Consider the following 15,177-nt stretch of genomic DNA (forward strand, 5'->3'; position numbering starts at 1 on the left):
GTGGTAACTGCCCCATTTATTCATAGTCTCAGTGGCATGTGTTACTTCAAGATCAGAATGTTATCTAACTTGATTGCTCTTTTGTTCTTCATGCTCTGTCTTCATGTATTACATAGTGATCAGCTACGTTGGAAAGTCAGAACTGAAATAAACAAGTATACGCCAGATGTCCTTACTAACTCCTATCTAGAGCAAACTTGGGGGTATTTCTCATTTTGAATGTATCCATATTCCTGTGACAGTTGCAAATTTTTCATGGATTTTACAGTAGTTTTTTTTTCTATTCAAAGTGTTTGCAACCCTTATTCGCAGCGTTCTTTAGGAAAATTCATTGAGATTTCAGATTTTGCTCTCCCCACCAGACTAACACCACTTTGATTTGAAACCACAGTATCCTGTCTCTCCTGCTGACAATCTCCTGTTGATTTCCCAAGATGAAATATGAGTAAAGCAGCAGACCTTATTATGATTTATGACTAGACTATAAATATGTGCTTGAAAATAGTAAAACAAAACCCAGCCCCTCGCTTGTGTTAGTTTGTGCCCAAAGTAGATTTTAAATGTAAGGCAAACTGAATTTGTTCTGGACGGTGTCACGAGATGAACTATTTCAATTTGTTAAGAAAATTGATAGTCTGATAGCTGTTAGAGCTTAGTGTTGCTTAGTGATGCCGAGCTAAGATAGAGTACAAAGGGCATGAATATATAGGAAATAACACTTGATTAATTGCACTGCTATCAGGCTTTTCTTTCCTTAGTCCTGTGTACAATCCACTTCTTGTGAATTAAATACTTCAAGTATATGTGTGTGTGTATTTAAAAGTAAGAGCTGTCCTCTTGTGACTGATATTTTTTATTGTGGAAATCTCTTTTTAGGAATGCTAATGACTGCCAATGAAGCCCCTAGAATGAATATCTATTATATGCCAGTAAGTAATACAAGTTGTTACTGATACTACTCCTGTAAATCTGTCAGTAGTTTGGTGCCATTCATGTTGTCATGTCAGAAAATGATTTCTGCAAATTCATGTCTACATTCTCTGATTTCTCATGATAAAGTGCATTTAATCTAACCCTAATCTATTCATGTACTATGTTGAATTAATTAAAACCCACAACAAACAAACAAGCAAACAAAACAGCTTGTAATTTGTCTTTTCCTACTGATTCCAAACCTGGCAAGTGGTGGTAATAAATGCAGGTAGAGCTTTGATGTGGAAAAAAGAAGCCAAATGTTTTTGATAGCCAGTCAGAAGAGAATTCCTAAGTAGGGACTGTATAGCTTACTTTTGAGGTGATGGTTTTGCTCTGTTGGGAAATATTTCATAAATGTCTTCAGTTTGTAGTACATAGTGACGTAGTCATGGCAGTAAATATTATTCTCTCTTCTGACAAGGATGTGTTACTGCGTGGTTTTGTGTATGGTTGTTAGCAGTAGCTTCTGTTCAGTGCCCAGTGTGGAGCTCTTCTCTCAAAAGGCTCACCTGATAACTGGGCATTTTCCTGCAGGTTTCAGGGAGACTCAACAGCAGCTCTTTGGGTGTCTGCGAACTGCACCACATTTCTCTCTAGTTTTACTGTTGATTCTACAGTACTGTCACTAGGTGTTCTTGGCCTGGTAGGAGTTGAATACTGGGGTGTATGTATGGATGTTCCAGGCAGAAGGGCATACTGAGCTTAAAAATTACATACGCCTCCCCCTAAATCACTTTCTTCACATTTTGGACAAACTATTGATCTTTAGAGATCAATTTTAATTTTCTTTTATTTTTCTGCCCTTTAGAGCAGATTCATAGATTCACTAGGTTGCTTTTTCCATTGTGGAACATACACTGTATACATGTTACATATACATGTGTAACTCCAGTAGTAACTCCCCTGAATTATTCTGTACACTGCTTGTACCAAGCTGTGTTGTCAGATTTTTGCATCTGAAGAAATGTAGAATTTTATACATAAGGTTTCTGTGTGTTGTTTGTGTGAGATTGTTTCAGGGGTGGTAAATTGTCTATTTCTTGAATTCTAATCACTTAATTGTCTTATTTGTTGAATTCTAACCACTTTCTGGAGCTGTTCCATGCTTTAGGTAACAAGGGGCAGAGGGACAAGAAGTATTTTCTGTTTTAGACCACATATTATCAGTAGGTAGAGGTTTCAGGAGTAGGTCTCCAAGCCTTTTTTACCTATCTGCTTTTTAATTAGTGGGTTGGAGAAGGCAAACTCTCACATTTTCAGAGTCTCTTCAGTTTTTAAAACTTAAATTGACTGGTTGCTGCATCTAAATAATTCGGATGGAAAACAAAAAAAGCACATTCTTTCTGTTGCTAAGGCTAGGGTTCAGCTTCTCACTGAAAATTGTTCATTGAGATTTTTGTTTTGTCCTCAGGTGTGCATGATTAAACACTACCACTATAGCATGTTAGTGGTTCATATTCAATCTTGCTACTGAGCAAAGAAAAAGTTTCATTTCCTTGATTTGTCACTAGCAGTGAATGTTGTTAGAATTTGTTCTAGTCAGCATTATTTTGATTCTTTGCACAGACTGTAAAAAAAAAAAAAGCAAAACCTGTTTTCAAAAGATACCACTTTCATTGAATCCACTCTGAATGTTGTATTTATGTTTCTAAAACTGAATATGGAGTTTTTAGCTAAGAAGTGTAAACACTCTGTATTAGATCTAAGATTATACCCAACAGACATTAACTGCAAACATAAATACTGCCTAATACTGTCTAGTACTTTTTCAAGATACAGGCTGTTCCAATGAAAATCAGCATTAAACCATATTCCTTTTTCAGCATTCCCTGATTAAGTCCACCTAAACTTGTTTGAATCATAAATCATAACTCTTTACAGGTTTTAGGTTCACAGCGACACATGAGCATACAAAGGGATCCAAGATTTGTTCCCAAATGATGAATCTAAAGCATAAATACAAATAAGAGGGGTTTTGTGTGTTCTTTTGGGTTTTTTTGTGTTTTTTTTTTTTTTTTTTGTTTGTTTGTTTGTTTTTTGTATGTGCATGAGAACACTTAAAACTTGTTTTGAAGGCTACCACCCAGGCTATATTTGCTTTTTGAATAGGGTGAACTTGTCCAGTTCATGTCTTCACATCTGAAGGCTGATGAAGGTGCCTTAAGTGTTGGCATGGTTGTTTTATTCAGCAGTCTCTAGTTCACTACAAGTGAATATTTTCAGATAGCATAAAGCATGTAATATTCATTTGAGAGAACAGAAGAGTTAAAGGTAGAAGAAATCACTTCGATATAAAGGCACAAGTTTCACATTCTGCTAACTTACTGTGTGCCTTTTCACTGGCAGGAATGAAAGGATGAAAGGACTGGCACAAATCACAAATAGCATGCTGTAATTGAAGGGTTACTTGCCATATTTCCTAAAAATCGAGTAGGTAGCTCACAAAAGCTGCTTTTGTTGGCCGTTTTTGTTATTATTTGTTTAATCTTTTTAAATGAAGAAAATGAAGAAAATATAAAACGGAGAAGTCATGTCAGCCTTAGGGCTGCAGGCCATTTGTTATTAAGAAAAACGCAATGTTAGTAATGTGTTCATGTTCTGCTTTTATTCCTTGATCTTTGGGGCTCGTTATTTGAGCTCAGCAATGCACACCTGTCCTTTGGTTTGTATGTCAGTAGGTTATTAAGGCATGTCTTCTACCTGTGCTTGGAACACTGAGTAATTTCCTTTGTACAGACAAAGATGAGTTTGGCTGTGTGCATCTTTGGAGCAAAGCTTGAGAGACCAAGTGATTTTCTGTTTTACCTGATCTTCTTTCATAGGAAAATATTCTGGCTTTTCATAACAACTAAGATTCAATATTTTGTTTTTTTGTTTATTTGTTTTCATAGAATAGCTTAATTTTCTGTTTGCTTTGAGATAGTCATGAATAGAACTTAAGATGCATCCTCTCTTTTTTGAGATGATGACAAGAACAAAATTTTAATTCTTCAGTGTCACAACAGAATAAACGCCTGAGGGAGAAACTACTGCAATGGAGGACAGTTGTGTTTCAGAGCTCTTGGAAGTACTTCTTCTTTGTTTGCCCCAGCCCTCATTGCCCTGTAGTGCTAGTAATTATTACTCCTTTTTGAGGGTTGGATTTTTTTTTAGTCTTTATTGGAGTAACTACAAGGGAGTACTGTAGATATTTAAAATCTTGAATTTTATGGTGCTGGGCTCTAGTTTACAAAATATGAAAAAATCATAGAATCATAGACTCACAAGGTTGGAAAGGACCTACAAGATCTAGTCCAACCGTCCTCCCACTACCATTGCTACCACAAGCACTAAACCACCTCTCGTAGCTCCTCATCCAGACACCTCTTGAACACTGCCAGGGAGGGCGACTCCACCACCTCCCTGGGCAGCCATTCCAGTGCCTGACCACTCTCTGAGAGAAGAACTTCTTCCTCATGTCCAACCTAAACCTCCTCTGGTACAACTTGCAGCCATTTCCCCGGGTTCTGTTCGTTGCCTGGGAGAAGAGGCCAAACCCCTCCTCACCACAGCCTCCCTTCAGGAAGTTGTAGAGTGCAATGCGGTCTCCTCTGAGCCTCCTCTTCTCCAGACTGAACAATCCCAGCTCCCTCAGCCGCTCCTCATAAGCCCTGTGCTCCAGACCCCTCTCCAGTTTTGTTGCCCTTCTCTGGACACGTTCCAGGGCCTCAATGTCTTTCTTGTAGTGAGGGGCCCAAAACTGAACACAGTACTCGAGGTGTGGCCTCACCAGTGCTGAGTACAGGGGATGATCACCTCCCTGCTCCTGCTGGCCACACTATTTCTAATGCAGGGCAGGATGCCGTTGGCCCTCTTGGCCACCTGGGCACACTGTTGGCTCATGTTCAGCTGAGCATCAACCAACACCCCCAGGTCCTTCTCTTCTCCACACTCACCCAGCCACTCATCCCCAAGCCTATAACACTGCATGGGGTTGTTGTGGCCAAAATGCATGACCTGACACTTGACCTTGTTGAACCTCATCCCATTCACCTCAACCCAGTGATCCAGCTTATCTGGATCCCTCTGAAGGGCCTCCCTGCCCTCAGGCAGATCAACACCACCTCCCAGCTTGGTGTCATCTGCAAACTTATTGAGTGTGCACTCAATCCCCTCATCTAGGTCATCAATAAAGATATTAAACAGGATGGGCCCCAGTACCGAGCCCTGGGGGACAGCACTTGTAATGGGTTGCCAGCTGGACTTCATTCACCACTACCTGCTGGGCACGGCCCTGTGGCCAGTTCTTTACTGAGAGAAGAGTATACCTGTCCAGGACACAGGCAGCCAGTTTCCCCAGAAGAATACTGTGAGAGACCATGTCAGAGGCTTTGCTGAAGTCTAGGTAGGCTACATCAGCAGCCTTTCCCTCATCTACCAGTCTGGTCACCCAGTCATAGAAGGAGATGAGGTTGGTAAAGCATGACCTGCCTTTCATCAACCTGTGCTGGCTGGGCCTAATCTCCCCCCACACACCGTGTGATCTCACCCAAGATGATTTGCTCCATAACTTTCCCTGGTACCGAGGTCAGGCTGACGCGCCTGTTGTTCCCCGGATCCTGCTTACGGCCCTTCTTGTAGCTGGGAGTCACATCAGCAAGCCTCCAATCCTCTGGGACCTCTCCAGATAACCAGGAATGCTGGTAGATGGCCGAGAGTGGCTCATCAGTCACCCCTGCCAGCTCCCTGAGCACCCATCATTCCCACCAATCATTTCAGAAGAGTTGTGCAGAGGTCTTGCAGCACAGGGGCATGTCTCCATGGATGAATGCAGAAAGACCCAGAATCCTCTGTCCTTGATTGGAGCTGGCCAGACAGCATACGACTGTGCCCAGCCTAATATACCCAGCCTCTCAGCAGGTTTTATTGGTGTGGGCACAGTGCTATGTGAACATGGCTGTATGACTTCTGAACTGGAGCTGGTTTGTGTGTCTGGCTAGCCTGGAATACGGTCTGACTGAGCTCATGTCTGAATGAATTATCTGTCTACATATGCCCGTTCTCTCCATTGTTAATGCCAAAGCTCAATTTCCACTGCAAAAAAATGACTTGTCTCTTGAACTTCAGGGTTATGAAGGAGTTGACAACAGCTATCATAATATTGTCTGTAAGTGAAATGACATGCTTCAGCTTTTACTGCAGGATTTTCAGCATGATAGGTATGATATTTGAGACTTGGAATGTCTGAGAGAACTGTATTTTCCTTAAAAAAAAAAAAAATCAGAGCAATTGTTTCTTTTGTCTGCAAACTGTTAGTAAAGGCAGGGAGCGATTTGGGTTTACTAGAAAGGACAGATTTGGTTTTAAATGGAGGGAAGATGCCCTGTGCAGGTACATGGTGCAGGAAGTGAGTTAAATCCCAGCTGAATCTGACCGTTAAAATGAAACGTTTGTTTTATATAGGTAACATCTTGAGCACCTTTGCTTAGAGACTTTGTTTTTGTTTTATTTTGTTGGGCTTTAATGAAGGCAAGTGCCTCTGACTGGAATCGGGCTGTTTGCCAACAGTTTAATAGTTAACTTGCAGTTTATGCAAACACTTGGAACCTGCTTCTTGCCAGCTGGCTTCCTGGTACCTCGCTTTGATGTGTGCCTCGGGAAGACTGAAATGAGAGCTGTGTGCGCCTTGGGATACTTTTCAGACTACTGACTCAGAAACGTAAGTTGAGTCAATAGTGCAACCTGGTTCTGTCCAAAGAAGTGAAGGGAGGAAAAAGCTCATGTGGCATCTGTTGGTCCACTGGACTGAGATCTAAAATGAGCTGTATTCTCTTAAATTTAAGCTAAGCTGTCAGCTTCCATAACAAGTAATGTTCTCTTTTCAGAGCCTACATATTAGCTTCTGGATGCTTTGGTTGGAAAGAAAGGAGCACATATGTTACTCATTCTGAATGATTATTACTGGTTACATGAACACATCTCATCTTAGTGCAGACATTTCAAACCAGTCTTGTCTCCTTCGCTGGACTTGAAAATTTGGGTTACATATGCATACTGAAACTAAACTTGCTGTATTCATTAGGCTGCTAAAAGAAGAGAGCAATTAAGAGTTTAATTAATTGAGTGTAATATTCTATGTTCTGGATATGTATTTTTTTCTTTTGTTTTGTTTTTGTTTTACTTGCCTGCAGTCTTGGCAGAAAACTCCCTGTTGAGGCTAGAAGCAATGTACTTTTGGTGTAGGGAAGATATTAAGCTCTTTAAGAAGAAATAAATCCTGGAGCATCTCTGGCTTTTCTTCAGGTGGTTTTGGAGAATCATTTGATATCCCGGTGCTCTCCTAATTCAGGGCTGTTGGAGTTATAAAGTGGAAGTGTTTCAAGGGCAGCTATTTCTTACCTATTCAGTGATTCGGTTTCTCCAAGAATATCTTCATTTTGGGTCTAATACAATACCCTCTTTGGATGTATGTATCTTGTTATTGCTAGAAATATTTATTGACTTTGTCCTCATCAAACGAAGTGGCTTTTCAAACTTTTCAAACTAGATACTCTTGGTGCTTCTTTCCTTTCATACATGTTATTTTAAATAATTTTGTTTCTTTGGTTTTTAGATTCTCTGCTTACCTGTATTAATCGTTATCACTGTTTTTTTTTTCTTTTTCTTTTTTTTTGTACTACTCACAAATGTACAGTCTTTAAAGAAAAAAAAAAGTCTTAGAAGAACGTGTTTTGGTTAGACTGTAAGTTTTCAAGTTAGCTGCCACTTCTGACTGAACTGAATGAAGAGATGAAGCGTTGTCAGTCTGGTGACAGGGCCATTAACTAGCTCTATACAAGGGTTATAATAATCAGAGATTTATTCTAAAGTTATGTTGTTTCTCACTTAAAGACGTCAGAGATTCTTTGTGTATGGCATGCTCCACACATAACTCTGTGTTACAGCCTTTCAAAACCGTCCCATCAATTTTTATCAGTCTAACGTTTCTTTTTTTTTTTTTTTTTTTTAAGGTCTACTAACTGTTGTCCTTTCTCTCTTGGATCTTCATATAGTGGAATATGGTTAGAGGGTAACACCTCCCCACCGGCTGTGCTAAGTCCAGTGTTGTGTATCATCAGCCAGCATTCAAGTGGTTGTGGGTGCCATTTGGTGTTATGAGTCTCATCTTCTAATCTGATGTTTGGCTTCTGCATGGCAAAAGCTATAAATTAAATAGTACAACTCTTCATATTTCACAGAATCATAGAATCATTAAGGTTGGAAAGACCACTAAGATCATCTTAGTCCAGTCATCTACCCATAACCACCATACCACTAAACCATGTCACTCAGTTTGGCATCTGCCCTTTTCTTGAACACCTCCAGGGATGGTGACTTCATCACTTCCCTTGGCAGACTGTTTCAATGCCTTACCACTCTTTCTGAGAAGAATTTTTTCCTGATATTCAACCTGGACTTTCCCTGGCAAGCTTGAAGCCATTAGCTCTTGTTCCTTCACTAGTTACACACGAAAAAAAGGCCAACTCCTACCATGCTACAACCTCCTTTCATGTAGTTGTAGTGACTGGCACTTTGATAAGTAGAAAAGATTAGGAGTAGCCTGTAAGATTATGATTTCTTTTAGGATGTCTTCATGTCTTCTGACTGGTATTATTAGGTCATCCTGAAATGCTTAAACTGTCTTCTTGACGATGGTATGTTGAGTCTGAATTGTTTCCAAGAAGACAGTTGTTCATCTACGTCAATGCAGCTATTACCTGAAGACCTTTTAGGTAAGGTGGAAAGCAACCATGGAACTGAATTGAGCCAAGAGATTTTTTTTGTCACTGTCCAGAAAACATTTCATTCCCTGGGAATAAAACATTGTAAAACAAAAATGCCGTAGTTATGACATAGAATGGGAAATATTGGTCTCAACTGTAGTTCAGCTTATTTCAGAATCTGAAATAACTATAAAGCAAGGATGTTATGGAGTAGCATATTACAATCATGCTTTGGGATGGTGTTGAAAGAAAGAAACTTTCCATTAATAAAGAGACAGTTAAGTGCATCTTTGGCCTTTAAGCTAACTGAGTTTTTGTGTATCATTCTAGAACAATTTTCCATTCAGAACATTCTAATCCTTTATATATAAAATTGTGCAAACAATATAAGAACGCTTGCTGAATGATATATTACCCATCTCACACTATTAACAAGCTTAGGAAAAAAATTGTTTATCTTGATAAACAGAAATGTGAACTTCCTCTTTTTAACCTAAACACTATCAAACTGAAAAATAACACGCTAGGCTTATTCCCAACAAAGGATATCCTCTCTTTCCCATGCACTGAGTGAAAGAAGGTAACTGCTTTTCACACATACGCAGAAGAAAAGCACTGATCTGTGATAAGTGGGAAGCAATTTCTGATCTTCCTTTAAAATTTGTTGTAGATGGTGATGCTGCTACTGATGTAGTAGTTTAACATCATGAATGGATTATGAAGCATGAGTCCTGCTTACTGCTGCTATGAGTAACAGTACGATAGACATTTGTCCTCCTTTTCCTTTAATGAGCAGCACCATCACAAGTAATTAAAAGGTGTAATCACTGAGAAGGAAGTTTTATGCTGTACTATGTTCTGTCAACATGTGAGTTTTTAAGCTTTTTTTATCAGAAAAGACAAAGGATATGATAATTCTCTGTGTAACTTCAACTGAAGATTACACTGTATTTTTGAAAGTGGAGGATCTCGTAGCTTGTCTGTATTGTCGTCTGGCTGCATTACCAGCGAATCAGATGTGCTGAGTTATGACTTATGTACAGAAATAGTTTCAAAGTTGTAAGGATTTAAGATTTCTATCATGCAAACCTGATAGATGAATAGAGCTAATCAAATGTATGGAAGCTAGCATTCAGAAACGTTTTGAAAGATATTTCCTACTCAGAGAAAATCATTTCCAAAGTTCCATAAAACTTATTACTGAAATTGTTCTCTGGAAAGAGTAGGTTGGTTTGTGTGAAGGTATCCTCATCTGTCTGGAGGAGCTGCACATTCCTAACAGGTAGCTGCTTTTCCTTTCCTGTATATTGTCTGGCAGACGCGGTATAAACACCCAGACCAGTTTGCTGCCAGATTTGCAAAGAGCCATTAAACTGCCATGATAGGGAATTATCAGAAACTCACATGCTCCTGGATTTCCTGTGGCTTGTCTGTTACATAAAGTAGTACAGCTGCACTTGCTACTATTTCTTTACCTGTAGCTTTCCTTGAATGTCTGTAAAATGCAGGTCATGCTCTGAAATGCAATAGTCAGTTTGGTTTTCGTGAGCTTAAAGATAATTATGTTGTAAAATTACTTGCTATCTGGCTTGTATTGCATGACTCCAGTTTTCCAATCACAGAAGAGAGGCAAGTCACCATGCAGGGTGACAGCTGGAAAGCTTCCCGTTCCATCAGAGATCTTGCATTTCTAGCTTATTCTTAGTTCCTGCTTGGTTGTAATGTAGGTTGCAGTCAGCAGCATAAAATCAATCTAAGTGATAGTTTTCAAGCTTTATCCATTGTTGGCCCATGGCCTTAGTACTAGTGACTGGTGCTGTTACATTTTGTGATGCACATTTTTGATAATGTCGAAACAAGCAGAACTTATGTGGAAGTTCTTTCCTGATATAGCTGACATATCCAGGGCAATTAAGAATTCTCTCACCTTCCTTATCTGTTTCCCTACCATCACACCTGAAAATAAAGGGTGAGAGTGGTGGTGCTCTTGGAGAGTTTGGAGAACTGTTAATTTGTTTTCTGTGGTGGGAAAGTGCTTAAAGAAAGTCATGTTTTCTAATGGCTTAGGGAAGCCATTCTCTTACCTTGAGCTTTGATTAATTGACTTAAAATGAAAGTAGTGGGTTCTTGTGCTTCAAGTTTTTACTTATTTTCTGTCATCTAATCTTCACGGCTCTGTATGTCTAGAGAGCTGAAAAAATGAATAAGGAATTTGGAAAATAGAAAAGACCATAGCAATACTGTCTAGGATTTATCTTTTCTGTATGTCAGCATGTCAGAACATGATAGGGATACTGATGAAAGCATTAGACTCTTTAATTCTTAATGCCACTGGTGGTGATTGATTTAAGAAGTATCCCTTTTTCTTCCTGTCTTGTGAGAAAGGGAATTAATCTACCGATTTTCTTTAGTTGTGACAGTAATGTTCTGTCTTTGCTGAAAAATTATTTGCTATCCCTATTTTGGCACTTTGTTCTCAACATTACAAGGAACAGGACCATTGCCTTCTTCAGAATGTGGTAGCTTCTATGAGAAGACAGTTTAATGAGAGCAGGCCTGTGACTGGTAAGCAACTGATATCTGCCAGCTGGGAGGATCTGAGATTAATAAAAACAAATACACCATCTACAAAGCCAAACTACGTAGGATTAGAAAAAGAAGTCGTTGCTATCTATTAGAAGAGGTGTGCAAGTTCCTGTAGCAGTTCTTGCTTAACACTAGAAAGATCTTAAAAGAGCAACATTTTCTTTAACGTGCTCTGCTAAGGAGCAAAACCTCCAAGTGCTCATTTGGCAGCTCCCATAGCATAGTGAAAGGTAGAAAAAGCAACCTCCCTCAGATTAATTAATCTGCCAAAAATGTCTGGATGTGCTGGAGTTACAGTGAGAGAAAAAGCCAATTCATTGTATAGTTCATTGACATTTATGAGTGTATGGGCTTAAAACCAAATGCAATGCTGTTGTCAGGAGCAAAGAGAGGAAAAAGAAAAGAGCTTTTCAATTTCTTGGTCATAGCTGTGCTCCAGTGAGCTACTTGTTGGCCCTGGAAGTTAGTTGCTGTAAAAGAATCAAATCCATATAATAATGTAAAGTGAAAGAAGACATGAAATGAAAAATGAAAGCATATGGGTAATTCATTTGGAATCTATTGTCAAAATCCATTTAATTTAGAGAATTAAAGAATTTTACTCGTAAATTAAATGGGATTACTTCAGAGATTGAAAGGGCACAGCTGGAGCTGGTTGTAGAGCGTTTATAGGGAAAAAGCAGAATAGAAAGCAATGGCAGGATGATATTGAAAATTGTGAATTGTTTGGAGGACGTTGGTTGCTGTGGGACAGGTACTGTATATGGAAATGTAGGCAGAAACATAACAAGGTAACGTCACCCCAGGGCTCTTCTCTAACACAGGCTCATCTCATGGCTTCCCCAAAGTATGTGGCCTCTGCACACCGAAACCCTAAGTGAGAAATAAGAATGGAGAGATGGAGGCTATCGCATGTACAAGCCAGAAATAGTACAGCTGGGTTTTGGGAGTTACCGGTGTGGTTGATGTAACCATGAGGGGTAACAGGGTATAGCAAGGTATTGTTTTTCCTCTTCCCTTTTCGATGCCTATGATGGAAACTTTTCAAAATTATTACATATTGAGATCTGTCTAATGCTTAAAATTAGAGAACAAAACATTAAAAACAGTACTCTTAAAATGAATAGTAATTAATTACTCATGTAATTGCATTAATTAAACCTGGCTATGCAATTAGGGAGCTAATTACGTTGAAAACACAATTGCACATTTCAATCACTGCCCACACCCTGGAGATCGCCCAGTTTCTTCTCCTCCCTCATGAGACCTTCTCTAATCTCCCTCTCCTGTTGACTAGCATAATTGAAGCAATGTGTGCACACGTAGATGTGCATTTGCTTTCTCCAGCAAATAGTTACAAATTTAAAATGATTATGGTGCTTTATGAAATGTGTGTGTGTGCATACGTGTGTATGTAGATCAAAAATGTATGTATGTGTCTGACAGGTAAGATATGTGTGTGAAAGCATTGAGTCATGTGTATAAAGTATATTTAATTTAGAAAAGAATTTTCTGTGTTCAACTGCTTGAAGGCATTTTTTTATTTTAATGAGAACAGTGCAGTTGGAGGTCTTCCTTGGGTCACGGTGTCCCAGGCTGTTTTATCACAGGCGGTCAGATTGTATCATCTTGTCCATAAATATGTCACATTTCATCTTAAAATCAGTTGTGATTCTTCCTATTATCTCCACGCATTTTCTGATGTTTAGCTAAGTTGGCAGTGTTACTGTGATAGCTTTGCATGTATTTGTTCTTAGTCCTTCACAAATCATCCTGGTGGCTGTCTGTGTTACGCTTTGCATTCGTGTGTGCTGAGCATGATTACCTGAAGCTTTACAAGATGTCTCTGCTGTATTAGTGTCCCTGTCCTATCCTAATGCAGTGACTTTATGATTGTGCTATTGATTTGTGGTCAGATAGTATCATTTTTGCCTATTCTGTTCTTTACATCTGATAGTGATTGGCTGTAAATGTCATTCAATTTGCAGCTTTGTAGTTTTCAGGGAGTTTGTCATTAGTACATTTCTCAGGCATTTTCCCACTCCATGTGGCAGTCACTGGTGAAAATATTCAATAGCTTCACTTGTAACCTCCTTTCTGTGCAGTAATTAGCATAAACTGTTTCTCATTAGCCAGTCCGTATCCTGCCTTATAGCTATTAAAATTATCATCTAACTGGTAATCCTGCACAATCCATAAAGGATGGATGAACAATTTGAAGATTTTTGAAAGGAGGTTTTACTTCTGCATTATGTCATGAAAAATAGTGATTTATTTTCATACTTACTTGTAACTTCATAATTTTATGTGTTCCTGTGGGTATGGCATGGTGCAGCATCACAGTGCTAGTGTCTGTGAAGCTGTATGGTGCTGTCCTGTAGAGCTAAGGCGGAGACTCTGGAAGCACTTAAGCGTTTTGTTGAATGATGTCCACGTGCACACTGTTAGTTTTCCAGAGGGAATTTAGGCAGTTTAGACTTGACAAATTCAATTTAATTATTTAAAATCCGATCTCTGCTTCTTATAAACACATTTGCATGTTTTTAATTGTTAAAATACATAAATAAAATTTGGGAGGAGTCTCTGATATTTGACTCAACGTATTTCTGATATATCTGATAGCTGAAGAGATAGCTGTCTTGTATGAATTATTCCTGGAATTCACTGTTTAATGTCTTAAAAAGTAGATTTTGGAACCTGTTCTGACCATCTGAGGAAAGTCCAACTGCTGAGTTCACTTCTGTGGATTTGGTACCTTAAATCGTAGCATCGTTTGAGTTGGATGGGACCCTCAAAGGCCATCTGGTCCAACTCCCCTGCAATGAACAGGGACACCCACAGCTCCATCAGCTGCTCAGAGCCCCGAGCTTGGGTGTCTCCATCAATGGGGCATCCACCACCTCTCTGGGCAGCCTGTGCTAGCGCCTCACCACCTTTATTGTAAAAAACTTATTTCTTATATCCAGTGTAAATCTCCCCTGCTTTAGTTTGAAACCATTTCCCCTTCTCCTATCACAACAGATCCTTATAAAGAATCTGTCCCCTTCTCACAGCTTTTCTACAGAAACTGAAAGGCCGCTCTCAGGTGTCCCTGGTCCCTTCTCTTCTCCAGGCTGAACAGCCCCACCTCTCTCAGCCTGTCTTTGAAGGAGAGGTGTTCCATCCCTTGAATCATTTTTGTGGCTCTCCTCTGGATGCACTTCAGCAGGTCTACATCTCTCCTGTATTCCACATCTGGATGTGGTACTCCAGGTGAGGCCCAGCGCAGAGCAGAGGGGCAGGATCACCTCCCTCAATCTGTTGGCGGATCTTCAAGCAGATTCTTGTGTGCACATACATTGGTTTGTGCATTTGAAGTTGATTAATATAAATCTCATGACATCTGACTGTAGAAGCTGCTGAGCATCTTGGGCTGCTTATAGGTTGAGTGAATTGCACATTTAAAATTGTTAGGATTAGACCCGTTCTTTTAGTGTCATGTTGTCACGTGGCATTTAAAAGTGTGCAAGTGCTGTCTGGTGCTCCAAACTGAAGATAAGGAACATCTGTTGTGGGCTAAGAGTAGCGCCTAGTGTATCCTCATGTTCATTAATTGCAGGGAAGATACAGAATGGTGCTCAAGGAATAGGCATGGCCCTGAGTACAGTACAGCGCTATGCAGGGCTGCACCATGCAAGGCACATGGTGGTACAAGATGGTTGAATTGTCTTGTAAAATAGAACTGTGTTCTCTGAAGCTATTTTACAGTATTTTCAAAATGTTTGTCAACTTGTTTTTATCTTCCTGTTCTTGGGCAGTTTGGCCTTGCCCAGCTTGTAAACTTAGATGAGTTGAATGCTACGTTATTTGTCATATTTTGTTTTCCGTGTTTACA

The 15,177-nt window shown here is 39.5% G+C and overlaps 1 protein-coding gene across 1 annotated transcript in view; it reads left to right on the forward strand.

The window, feature by feature from the left end:
- Positions 1-15,177, forward strand: part of NOL10 (nucleolar protein 10) — a 46,096-nt gene that overhangs the window by 17,228 nt on the left and 13,691 nt on the right. The window contains exon 13 of the mRNA XM_042888363.1: positions 877-929. Within this exon, the coding sequence (XP_042744297.1) occupies positions 877-929 (53 nt within the window). The remainder of the gene's footprint in view (positions 1-876; positions 930-15,177) is intronic.

This window comes from Lagopus leucura, unplaced genomic scaffold (assembly GCF_019238085.1).
Source record: "Lagopus leucura isolate 7727_CA_CO unplaced genomic scaffold, USGS_WTPT01 Super-Scaffold_73, whole genome shotgun sequence".
Taxonomy (NCBI): domain Eukaryota; kingdom Metazoa; phylum Chordata; class Aves; order Galliformes; family Phasianidae; genus Lagopus; species Lagopus leucura.